Raw genomic sequence first — 12,341 nt, forward strand, 5'->3', positions numbered from 1 at the left:
GCAGGGGACACGGGTTCGTGCCCCGGTCCGGGAAGATCCCACATGCCGCGGAGCGGCTGGGCCCGTGAGCCATGGCCGCTGAGCCTGCGTCCGGAGCCTGTGCTCCACAACGGGAGAGGCCACAACAGTGAGAGGCCCGCATACCACAAAAAAAAAAAAAAAAAAAAAAAAAAGCTTTTCTGAAAATGGTAAAATCTTTATCCAACTATCAAACATTTACCAAACTCTTATTATACAAATGAATGTAGATATTGTGAGGGAAGAGATTTAAACATGGGTAGAAGACTGGACGTGTCCACTGAAAGATAAATGGATAAAAAAGCTGTGGTGTGTATACACACACACACACACCCCACACACAAAATGGAATACTACTCAGCCATTAAAAAGAATGAAATAATGCCATCTGCAGCAACATGGATGGACTAGAGATTACCATACTAAGGGAAGTAAATCAAGAAAGAGGAAGACAAACACAATATATAGCACTTACATGTGGAATCTAAAGTATGACACAAAGGAACCTATCTACAAAACAGAAGCAGACTCACAGACATAGAGAACAGACTGTGGTTGCCAAGGGGGAGGAGGGGTGGGAGGGGGAAGTATTGGGAGTTCGGGATTAGCAGATATAAACTATTACATATAGGACGGGTAAACAACAAGGTCCTACTGTACAGCACAGGGAACTATCTTCAATATTCTGTGACAAACCATAATGGAAAAAAATACGGGAACTTCCCTGGTGGTGCAGTGGTTAAGAATCCGCCTGTCAATGCAGGGGACACAGGTTCGATCGCTGAGCTGAGCCTGCGTTCTAGAGCCCGCGAGCCACAACTACTGAGCCCACACGTCTAGAGCCCATGCTCCGCAACAAGAGAAGCCACCAGAATGAGAAGCCTGTGCGCTGCAACGAAGAGTAGCCCCCGCTCACCGTAACTAGAGAAAGCCAGCACACGGCAACGAAGACCCAATGCAGCCAAAAAAAAAAAGAATAAGAATATATGTATGTATAACTGAGTCACTCTGCTATACAGCAGAAATTAACACATTGTAAATTAACTATACTTCAATAAAATTAAAAAAAAAAAAAAGACTGGACATGAAGGGCCAGAAAAGGCAGCAATAAACAGTCTACCAATCTGAAGTAATGATCAGGACCCCAATCAGCCCACAAAGTGCCAGTGAGAGAATAGCTGATTTCAGTCCTGTTTTTGGCTGCAAACCCTTGTTTGCAGAACACACCACATTATGACTTCTGCCTCCCCAAGGCAGAAGCTGGAATCACTGTCCCAACCTCTCCTGCAGCTAGAGTGCAGGCGTGTGAGCAAGGCTTCCCAAATTAGACACACTGCATGAAATCTGGACTCAAAATGGAGCAACATGAGGCAGCAGGAACCACAACCTCCATTTTCTGGTGAGAGTGGAAGATTGCGGCAGAAATGGAACAGGATGGCATAAATCCCAATGAGAGACTATGGTAGGACAAGGACCTGTGCCCAGGGGTGTGGCTGAAGGTCTTTGCCAAGGCAGGCTAGCAATGTGACCTGAGTCCTGTTCCTGGCTGTGCAGCCTCCAAGACACATTCTCTAAAAACCAAAACTCAGATGGATACAAAAGATATCAAAACAAGTTGAAAACTTTAAAATAGTATTTACCTTGGGAGAGAAAGATGTACAGAGGGGTCAGAGATCTGAACTGCACCTGTAACATTGTTTAAAAAAAAAAAAACAAACAAAAAGCAAAAATGGCAAACTGCCAACACAGTAGGAATACTTGTTCTAGATATTTGTCTGGATACTTACTTTTCAAATGTTTGAAAAGCAACTGGGGCCCTAGGTAGGAATGGCACTAATGAGGAGAAGGAGAGGAAGAAGAAAACAACAGTGGCTATTATTTATTTATTGAGGGCTTACTACGTGCCAGGCAATGTACTTAGGACTTAGCATTTTATGGAATCCTCAAAGTAACTACAATATAAATTCTTTTATTTCCATGATGTAGATAAGGAAACGGACTCAAAGTGGTTAAGTCACTTGTCTATAACCATATATCTAAAGAATCAGAGGCAGATCGAACTCATGTTTGTCTAAGGGCAGTCTGGCTCTTGATTACCTCCTTCCTCACTCTCAGCAATTCTACACTGAGGTGAGACGTTAGGGACTGACTGCCCCAGCACAGAGGGAATGTGCAACAGCAAAAAGAGGAAGAGGGACAGAAGTTGGGATGACAAATGAGGAAGAATTGTACTTTGATCCACTGAAGGCTTGAGATCTTTACTTCTAGCAACAAAAGAATCAAGTGCTGAGAAATCTCCTTCACCAAAGCATCCTTCACTTAGCAGGACCAGACTGACCAACCAGCCTTGTATGAAGCCTCAGTTCCTGCCCTATAGAAGTACAGAGAAGAAACAAGAAACTCTATGGGTGCTACGTGAAACCAGACTCCTAGAATTCACCATCAGAGAGTCTTCTCTCTGGCACACACATTTAACTCCATGTGGATGCTTTAGGAAGTATCCAACTCAAGAGGGCTCTTGAAAGTGAAGTTCCAAATGAACCACCTTCACCTAGCTCAGGGAGACCTATCAACAACAGGAAACTTAGGCCTTCCTGGTATTGTACAAACTGTGAAGGTATTTACATGACAGCTCTTCCTTTTGCCTTAAGAAAGTGCCTCCCTATCTTAAATAAACATATACTACTGTGATACTGTAGTATAATTTTTGGTCTTTTCTCTGATTCTTGATCTGAGCTCTTAAGACCTTTGTAATTTCCTAAGTGATAACATAAATGCTAGGACCATATTATTTTCTAATGAGGCAACTTTGGTGGGCTCCTGGATGAGGGTTGGTCACCTCAAACACCAAGCCATAATTAGAAACTTGGTACTTTCAGCCCCACCCTCCATTCTCTGGAGTGGGAAGAAGGGTTAGAAATTGAGTTCCTAATCGATCATACCTATATGATGTAGCCTCCATAAAAATCCCGAAAGTTTGGGGTTTAGGGAGTTCCTGGGTTGGTGAATACATTCACGTGCTGGGAGGGTGGTACACCCCAACTCCATGAGGACAGAGGCTCCTGTGTTCACGACCCTTCAGAACCTCGCCCCATATATCTCTTTATCTGGTTGTTCAACCGTATCCTTTATCATTTCCTTAATTATATAATTAACTGGTAAATGTGTTTCCCTGAGTTCTGTGAGCTGTTCTGGCAAATCATCAAACCCAAGGAGGGGTAGTGACAACCACAGCCAGTTAGTCAGAAGTACAGGTGAGATAACCTGGGACTTGCAACTAGTGTCGGAAGTGGGGGGCAGTCTTGTGAAACTGATCCCTTAACTTGCGGGGATCTGATGCTAACTCCAAGCAGATAGTGTCAGAACTGAACTGAATTATAGGCCAGCCAGCTGGTGTGAAGAATAGGTCATTGTGGGGGAAAAAACACACATTTGGGGGCCAAAAGTGTGAATGTGGTAGTAGCAGAGAGTAAACGGACACAGTGAGTTTTATTCAGACAGCTACTCTAATTAACTTTTGACACAGACCTTTGTCTCCCATCAATTCACTAACACTGTTCTAAGGATATTATTACTTTGTCAAATCTAACAAGCTATGTGGCTGCTTCTAGGCTAAAAAGATGAGAAATTCTTGGGGACAGAACAAACTCTCTGGGATGGTGACAGATGGTTTTAAAAAAGAAATCTAATTTTACCGCAATTTTTTTAAAAAGCAACTTAGAAAACTCTCTGCCCTCAAGGTAATAAATTGTTTTGAAATTTCAAATAACATTAATATAGGCATAATTTTACATTCTTATCAAAAGGGTTAGGTTGAAACACAATACTATGGGCCAAAGAGCCTTTTAACATTTGAATTGAGAAGGCAGGTCTGTTCAGCTCCATATTTCAGTGTACACGTCACCTCTCTAGTCTCATCCTTTCACTCAGTGCACTCTAGTTACACAGCCATTCTGCCGTTTTTCAAATAAGCGGGCTCCCACCTTAGGGCTTTCTGATTTGGAATGCTCTTTCCTCAGATAACCATATGGCTCATTCACCAGCTCTCTTTGGTCTTAACTCAAAAGTCACCAGTATATTAAGGCTTATCCTGGCCACCCCCATCTGCTTTGTTTTTCTCCTTTGCATTTATCACTATATAACAAGATTTTAAAAAATCTTATATACCATCTAACCCCTCCCAGCTATAATGTATGTTCCACAAGGTCAGGGAGCTTTCTGTCTTGTTCAATGCTGTACCTAAACATCTAGCAAAGGGCTTCATACATAAACACAAACACATGGAGATGTCTGGGATAGGGGAAAAAAGGTTAAGAATCATTGTCCTATACAAGTTCAAAGCAAAATATTCCCAAGCAACACTTTTTTTTTAATTACAAAAGTAGTTCATATTTAATAAAAAAAAAATTCAAGCACTCCTCCTTAGTACCCCACTACCCCGCCCAATTACTGTTTTGGGCTTTATTACTACTACTTAAGGACCACTACATTCTACATATGTTAAAAGCCAGTGATACTAAACTGGTTCTGACACTGTATAATCTGTTAAACATCCTGCTCTGTCAATATACATAGATCTATCTCCTTCTTCTGGCTGCACGTGACAATATACTACAGTTGTATCATTATTTGCCATTTCCCTTACTGAAAGAGTGACTTGTTTCCAGTGTTACTACTATAAGCAATGCGGCAGTGAATATCCTTATATACACATTTATCTGTGAACACAAATGCAAGGCCAAAGGTACGCACATTTAAACATTTGACAAGTATTGCCAAATTCACTCTCAAGAAAATCACACTAATTTATCCTCTTATACACTTGCTACCCTGGGTGAAATCTTTATAACTGCTTTCCTATCTAATAAATAAAACATATTTCATTTTAAAAACTTACACTTCCATAATCACCAGAAGCATGAAGCATCTTTTGACATACTTACTAGCACAATCTGTATTTCCTCCCCCATGAACTATCTATTTATATCCTTTGTTCATTTTTACACTAGATCATTTTTTTTTCCTATTTTGTAAGTTCCTTGTGTATTAGAAACACTAGTTAGGAGCACAGGCTCGAGTTAAAACAGCTTGGGTGCAAACGCTAGCTATCAGAAGATGAGTTAACCTCCTCATACCTCATGTGCTATTTTTAGTTTCAAAAATTATACCTTTAGGGCTTCCCTGGTGGCGCAGTGGTTAAGAATCCGTCTGCCAATGCAGGGGACATGGGTTCGAGCCCTGGTCCGGGAAGATCCCACATGCCACGGAGCAACTAAGCCCGTGCGCCACAACTACTGAGCCTGCGCTCTAGAGCCCGCGCACCAAAACTACTGAAACCTGCATGCCCTACAGCCCGTGCTCCACAAGACAAGCCACTGCAATGAGAAGCCTGCGCACCGCAAGGAAGAGGAGCCCCCACTCACCGCAACTAGAGAAAGCCCACATGCAGCAACGAAGACCCAATGCAGCCAAAAATAAATTTTTTAAAAAAATTATACCTTTAAAGAAAGAATATACAGACCTATAAAACAGATCAAGAAACAACACGTGTATAAAATAATTTTGTAACTGCTAGGTCCATATTTTCTGTCGCTCAGGAAATGTTTTTCCGAAGTCTTATGTAAAGTTGTATCTCGGGCTTCCCTGGTGGCGCAGTGGTTGAGAGTCTGCCTGCCAATGCAGGGGACACGGGTTCGGGCCCCGGTCCGGGAAGATCCCACATGCCGCGGAGCGCCTGGGTCCGAAAAAAAAAAAAAAAAAAAAAAAAAAAAAAAAATCATTCCCTATTTATTATTTTTAGTGAAGTTTAGTTGCTGTACAATTTTATAAGTTACAGGTGTACAATATAGTGATTCACAATTTTTAAAGGTTAAGATTTAGTGGGTTTTTTGATGGCATTTTTTTCCCCAGCACTGCTAGAAAAAAAAATTTTTAAGTATCTTTTCAGTCACTGAGGATGGGAAAATATGTGTTCTTATGAGTCTACCATATTGAACCTATCTCATGGATTTATTATTTCTTCTTCCATTTACAAGGGGTTTGGGAAAAATGATGATACTAATAGGTGATCTCAATTAGCTATCTTGAACGTAAAGTCTCAAAAAACACTTTAAACTCAAATCCCAAACTATTTTAATCTTACGAAAAAGAAGATCCAAGCGGTAAAAAAAACAGAATAATTTCTTCAACTGAAAAGTCAAGCCTTCTCTTTTTACCTTTCTTGTACCCTTCCTTCCTTATAGAGACTGGAATAAACAACTGCATCCCTCCATGTGCCAGATACTTTCTTGTTATCTCATTCAGTCTCACTAAACAGTATTATCCCTACTGACAGATGAAAAAACTAGCACTAAAAAGATGAAGAAAATATCAACAAATAAGAAGTCAGGTCAAATTTAAACCCAGGAATGCAACTCCAAAGCCCAGGTCCTTCCAATATACTCATCTACATTGCTAAGGGTCAAAACCTTCTATCTCACCAAACACACCTCTTCACACTCTTGCCTCTCCATCATGTTCTACTCCCTTTCCTATTCTCTTGGTGGAAGTCATGGAGGGCAAAGTGAAATGCAACCACAATAGACAGTAGCAAGAAAGCAGCATTTGTAACTGTAGGAGAGTTTTAGTTTCACATAAGGACCCCTAAAGAGGAAAACTTACCTTCTCGGCAAATGTATTAAGTTTCTCCTCTTTCAGTAAGCACATTATCAATTAGCATTATTTCTTGAGGCTTATAAATTATCAAATGCAGGCCTAGAAATTTACAGGTGACGTTGAGTCATGGAACCATACAACTACATGAATAAGAGCCTTTCCATTTAAAAAAAAAAGTTCCAAATACCATGCTTTTAGTAATGAGCTAAGACTAGCCCTCCTATGTTCTTGATCTGCTCAGGGTGACACACACAGAAGAGGAGCTTCAGTCACAAAAAGTGTGACACATCCAAATCCAGTCCCAAAAGACCTCTTAATTTCTATACTGTTCAGTTCACCAAAGCAAATGGCAAGTATCTGTAGCCTCTTAAGTTTACAGTAGATGCAAATATTTTTAGTCTATGTTAACTATGAACGCCCTTGTGTAAGTAAGATAAAATGTTTCAAAAAAACCAGAATATTCCCCTTGGTGAAAATAATCTCCGACATCTGTATATAGACGTGATGCTCTACTAACCAAAACCCTTATGACAGATAAAGTCTATTCAACAGGATGCACCTCAACATTTATTTCCCTTTTACCTGAACCTGCTGTGGCTGTTGAACCTGGATCTGCTGTTCTTGCTGGGTTTGTGGCTGAACACTGGTGGTGACTGGACAGGCAAGTTCAAGCAAAGACCCGGCCACTTCGGTGCTGTCTGTGTAAATGCAGTTCCCACCCTGTTGGTACACCATGGTAGTGGTGGCCGTCTGCTGGAACTCCTGAAGGGCTTCTGGCCCCTTAGAGGCTAGCGAGTCCAGAAATTCCTTCATCCTGTGTTGCGGGACAGACCGCGCCTTCACTCGGATGTACTCTTCAAAGGAGATGGTGTTCTCCAGAGAATTATTCATATTGCAGAGTCCTTAGGGTTCCTAGAAATAAAATAAATGGACAGAAGTCAAAACTATGCCACTGTTTTAACATACTGAAACGCACAGAGCAATCACTCTTGCATCAGTGTGGAATATTCAGGGCAGCTGTATATATCTGGAATCCAAAGTAAGATTTTATTAAATAACCTTATTTTTTTTTTCAGTTAATGGCATCTGAAAATTGTTTCCATAAACATTTCTTAAATCAAACTATCACACTGAAAACAAAAAACAAAAGCATGTGTCACAGTACTGGATGAAACGGGCTGCAAATACACTCTCCACCCAGCACTAGGCCAATCCCATCTTCTCTGCAGAGCCAAGCACTGGACAACAAAAGTCACATGCAACACTGCTCTGTGACCATCAGAGAGGACTACCAAGGAAGGTAGGAGCCAGGATTCCTACCAACATGTTCTATTTCCACTGCCAACTATGTTTTACAGTGAAGGGACACGTATGCCACCTAGCTGTGTCAAGACCCTGGAGACAAGGGATGTGTTCATTTCCCACCAGAAACACCAAAAATCCCATTTTGCTGTATACTGCTCACATTCTTTTGCTGCATAGCTTACTGGTTAAAAGCATGGATTTTGGAGCCAGCCTTCCTGGGTTTAAAACCCAGCTCGAGGGCTTCCCTGGTGGCACAGTGGGTTAAGAATCTGCTTGCCAATGCAGGAGACACAGGTTCGAGCCCTGGTCTGGGAAGATCCCACATGCCGCGGAGCAACTAAGCCCGTGAGCCACAGCTGCTGAGCCTGCACTCTAGAGCCCGTGAGGCACAACTACTGAAGCCCGTGTGCCACAACTACTGAAGCCCGCGCGCCTGGAGCCTGTGCTCCACAACAAGGGAAGCCACCGCAATGAGAAGCCCGTGCACCACAACAAAGAGTAGCCCCCACTTGCCGCAACTAGAGAAAGCCGGCACGCAGCAACAAAGACCCAACGCAGCCAAAAATAAAAATAAATAAAAAAATTTATTTAAAAAAAAAACAAAAAACCCAGCAGGAACTCTCCTTTGCTGTGTTACCCTGGACAAGTCAGTTAACTTTAGTTTTGTCTATAAAATAGGAATTAAAATAGCATTTACGTCAAAAAGTTGACTTGAGAATTAAATATATGTAAAGCACTTAGAAAAGTACCTGACATATATACAGTGCCACACAATTATTAACGAATTCTATTAAAGTAAGTGGGGGGAGAAAATTGAATAGTACCTTAAATAACTAGGTCACTTCAGAAATCAATTCTGCAAGTTTTTCATCAGGGTATTTACCTTAAGAATTAATCTGGGGACTTCCCTGGGCACAGTGGTTAAGGATCCGCCTGCTAATGCAGGGGACAGGGGTTCGAGCCCTGGTCCGGGAAGATCCCACATGCCTTGGAGCAAATAAGCCCATGCGCCACAACTACTGAGCCTGCGCTCTAGAGCCTGAGAGCTACAACTACTGAGCCCACGTGCTGCAACTACTGAAGCCCCTGTGCCTAGAGCCCGTGCTCCACAACGAGAAGCCAGTGCAATGAGAAGCCCGTGCACCGCAACGAAGAATAGCCCCCGCTAGCCGCAACTAGAGAAAGCCCACGCGCAGCAATGAAGACGCAACACAGCCGAAAAAAGATAAATAAAAAATAAAATAAAATTTTTTTTAAAGAATTAATCTGCAAGGGTGGATAGTAGCTCTCAATCACCTGGGAGACAACCATGCAATCTATCCATGAACTGCTGAGTGCCCTGTCACTGCTGCTTTCATACCATACTCTCTTGACCAGTACCACCTCCAGGACAAAAGCAATGGCAGGATATGAAAGTAACACAAACCAAGTGAATCTCTTTGCCAAAAAAAGACTCTCAATCTCAAATGTCTAGAAAAGTGATTTGTTTCCTTGAGCCATCAGACTAGAAATATCAGTCTCTCTTTCACTGCCCAGATGTTGTCTTCTGTTAACAGATATAAGGTTTGTGGGTAATCATATATCTTCCACCTGGCTCTAAACTCTAGTAGACAGGACTGTGTCCTGGTCCTCTCTCAATGGCGGATACATGTAGGTACTTTGTATATATCTGTTGCACTTGGAATTCAATGTGGAACAAAAAGGATTATGACTCTGTTACTGTAACATCTATACCTTACAACCATAAAATGTTATGCTTTTCCCTAGTAAATGGTTAACCTATACCTTGGGGGGGAAAAAAGCCCTATATACCCAGGGCAAGAGACTAAAGGAAAAATATGATCCTTACTGCTATTAATTTACTGACACCGGCAATATTTCTGTGGGAGGTTGTTTAAGTATAGTATACAAATTATATTCAGGTACTTTCAAACAGAATAGACCCAGCAATAAGCCTGTTATTATGATGCCCATAATATATTGTAAATATATTTCTCCATAAATAAAGAATACTACTTATACCTTATCCTGTCTAAAATGCCTAGACCACTACTCTCAGGAAAGCCTCCACCTCTTAGGAAACCCCAAGCACAAAAGAGTACAGAGAACGGCAAGTACAGGTCAGGGGAGTGAGTGCAAGGTGAAGCTGCTGCTGATGGCCTCTTGTCTTTGGAAATTTAACACTTATTTGTCCCTTTGTCACCTCTCTTCTAACCATCTCCCTTGCCCAGTTCTCCCTTCTCTCCGTTGCAGAGGCTCTCAGTTATCTTTCTCAGGACAGAAAATTAGAAGGTCTTCTATGAGACTTCAAGATTAAGCTATCAATGATATCCATGGCACACAGAGTAGGAGGAGCATCAAGGACAAGCACTTCATACTCAGAGCAGGCCACTCCAGCATAGGTGACCCACAAACAGTCACTAACCACATTGGCACAGAATGTGTCAAAGCTTCCCTCTGATAACAGCATCACAATTGAAATTCCCCTCTTAAGGAAGCATCCCTCATAATAGAGACCCACTAATATTACAAAGTTCACAATATGTGATTCTAATATCCAATTACATAAACCCTTCTGCTCATAAGGGACAAAGGAAAGATTGTGTGAACAACCATTAACCAGTTCTCTACCATGTTGGCGCATATTTCAGTTTTTCACCTCCATTATAGAAGAACAGCAGAGGGCAACTGAAATTTACACTTCCCCAAATTAATTTTCTTCAATAATTAGTTGCATTCATGTAAAATACTTAAGAGATTGCTTGAATTTTGTCTGTGCTAGAATCGTAGCTACTGTATCAAAGCAATTTTTTAAAAAGTATAAAGAATCATGCAAAAAAAAAAACCAAAAACTTTTTCTGCTTCAAATCTGGGAGAAGATAAATATGACCAAGCACAAATACAAAGAAACACTGAAAGTTAAGTTTACAGAACCAGAAAACCTTCACACAAATATTACTCGGTAAAGGCAGTCCACAGACTCTTGCTAGTGACCTTATTTCCCTTCGCTCTTTTAAGTTTCAGTAATCAAAGAGGCTTAAGCCTCATCTGAAGTCTGATATTAAGTACAAAGCAGGGGCTTCCCTGGTGGCACAGTGGTTGCGCGTCTGCCCGCCGATGCAGGGGAACCGGGTTCGCGCCCCGTCTGGGAAGATCCCACATGCCGCGGAGCGGCTGGGCCCGTGAGCCATGGCCGCTGAGCCTGCGCGTCCGGAGCCTGTGCTCCGCAACGGGAGAGGCCACAACAGAGGGAGGCCCGCATACCACAAAAAAAAAAAAAAAAAAAAAAAAAAAGTACAAAGCAGAATTATACCAATTTTTCTTCCTAGAAACAAGCTTTCTTCAGTTTTCAGTGTAGAATTCCACCTAGTTTTTTTGGGGGGGAGAGCGGGGGTTATCTTTGTTTTTTTTGGTGGGGAGGGTAAAAGTAACACATCTACTTTCTTAGAAAAACTGCTCAAATAATATAGCAAGGTATAAAATGAAAAGTAAAAACAGCTAAGTAGGGGCTTCCCTGGTGGCACAGTGGTTAAGAATCTGCCTGCCAGTGCAAGGGACACAGGTTCGAGCCCTGGCCCGGGAAGATCCCACATGCCATGGAGCAACTAAGCCCGTGAGCCACAACTACTGAGCCTGCGCTCTAGAGCCCGCAAGCCACAACTACTGAGCCCACGTGCCACAACTACTGAAACGTGCGCGCCTAGAGCCCATGCTCCGCAACAAGACACAACAATGAGAAGCCCACGCACCGCAACAAAGAGTAGCCCCCACACACCGCAACTAGAGAAAGCCCGTGCACAGAAACAAAGACCCAACACAGCCAAAAATAAATAAATAAATAAATAAATTATTTAAAAAAAAAAACAAAAAACAGCTAAGTATGCTGTGACCTCTGGTTCTTTTTTTTTTTTTTTTTTAGGAAGGAGAGGGTTTTATAAGTGGCCAAAAATTGTGAAAGATTGCAAGACAACTCTCATTTTTTTCTCATAGCACAGTTCAGATTGTTAATGTTTAAATTAAATGTTAAATGTTTAAAATTCCTCTCTAAAATTTTAAACCGCTTTCTCCAAATTAAGAATGTAAGTGAACCATAAATAGAGGGAAAATCCTGCTCTATTAAAAGAAGGCTTCATATGTTCCAATAGAAAAACCACAATTTAATTGACTTTTAAAAATCTACCTAAATATTTCAAAATAACTGTTTGTGCTTCCCTGAATTAACTAACTCCCAGTTTTAAGTACTACTTTTATTTTATTTTTTTTAACATCTTTATTGGAGTATAATTGCTTTGCAATGGTGTGTTAGTTTCTGCTTTATAACAAAGTGAATCAGTTATACATATACATATGTCCCCACATCTCTT

The 12,341-nt window shown here is 41.4% G+C and overlaps 1 protein-coding gene across 1 annotated transcript in view; it reads right to left on the bottom strand.

The window, feature by feature from the left end:
- Positions 1-12,341, bottom strand: part of LOC114484283 (transcriptional regulator QRICH1) — a 36,211-nt gene that overhangs the window by 16,614 nt on the left and 7,256 nt on the right. Inside the window, exon 2 of the mRNA XM_028479497.1 lies at positions 7,255-7,584. Coding sequence (XP_028335298.1) covers positions 7,255-7,563 — 309 coding nt within the window. The 5' untranslated portion in view covers positions 7,564-7,584. The remainder of the gene's footprint in view (positions 1-7,254; positions 7,585-12,341) is intronic.

This window comes from Physeter macrocephalus, chromosome 18 (genome assembly GCF_002837175.3).
Source record: "Physeter macrocephalus isolate SW-GA chromosome 18, ASM283717v5, whole genome shotgun sequence".
In the NCBI taxonomy this organism is placed as follows: domain Eukaryota; kingdom Metazoa; phylum Chordata; class Mammalia; order Artiodactyla; family Physeteridae; genus Physeter; species Physeter macrocephalus.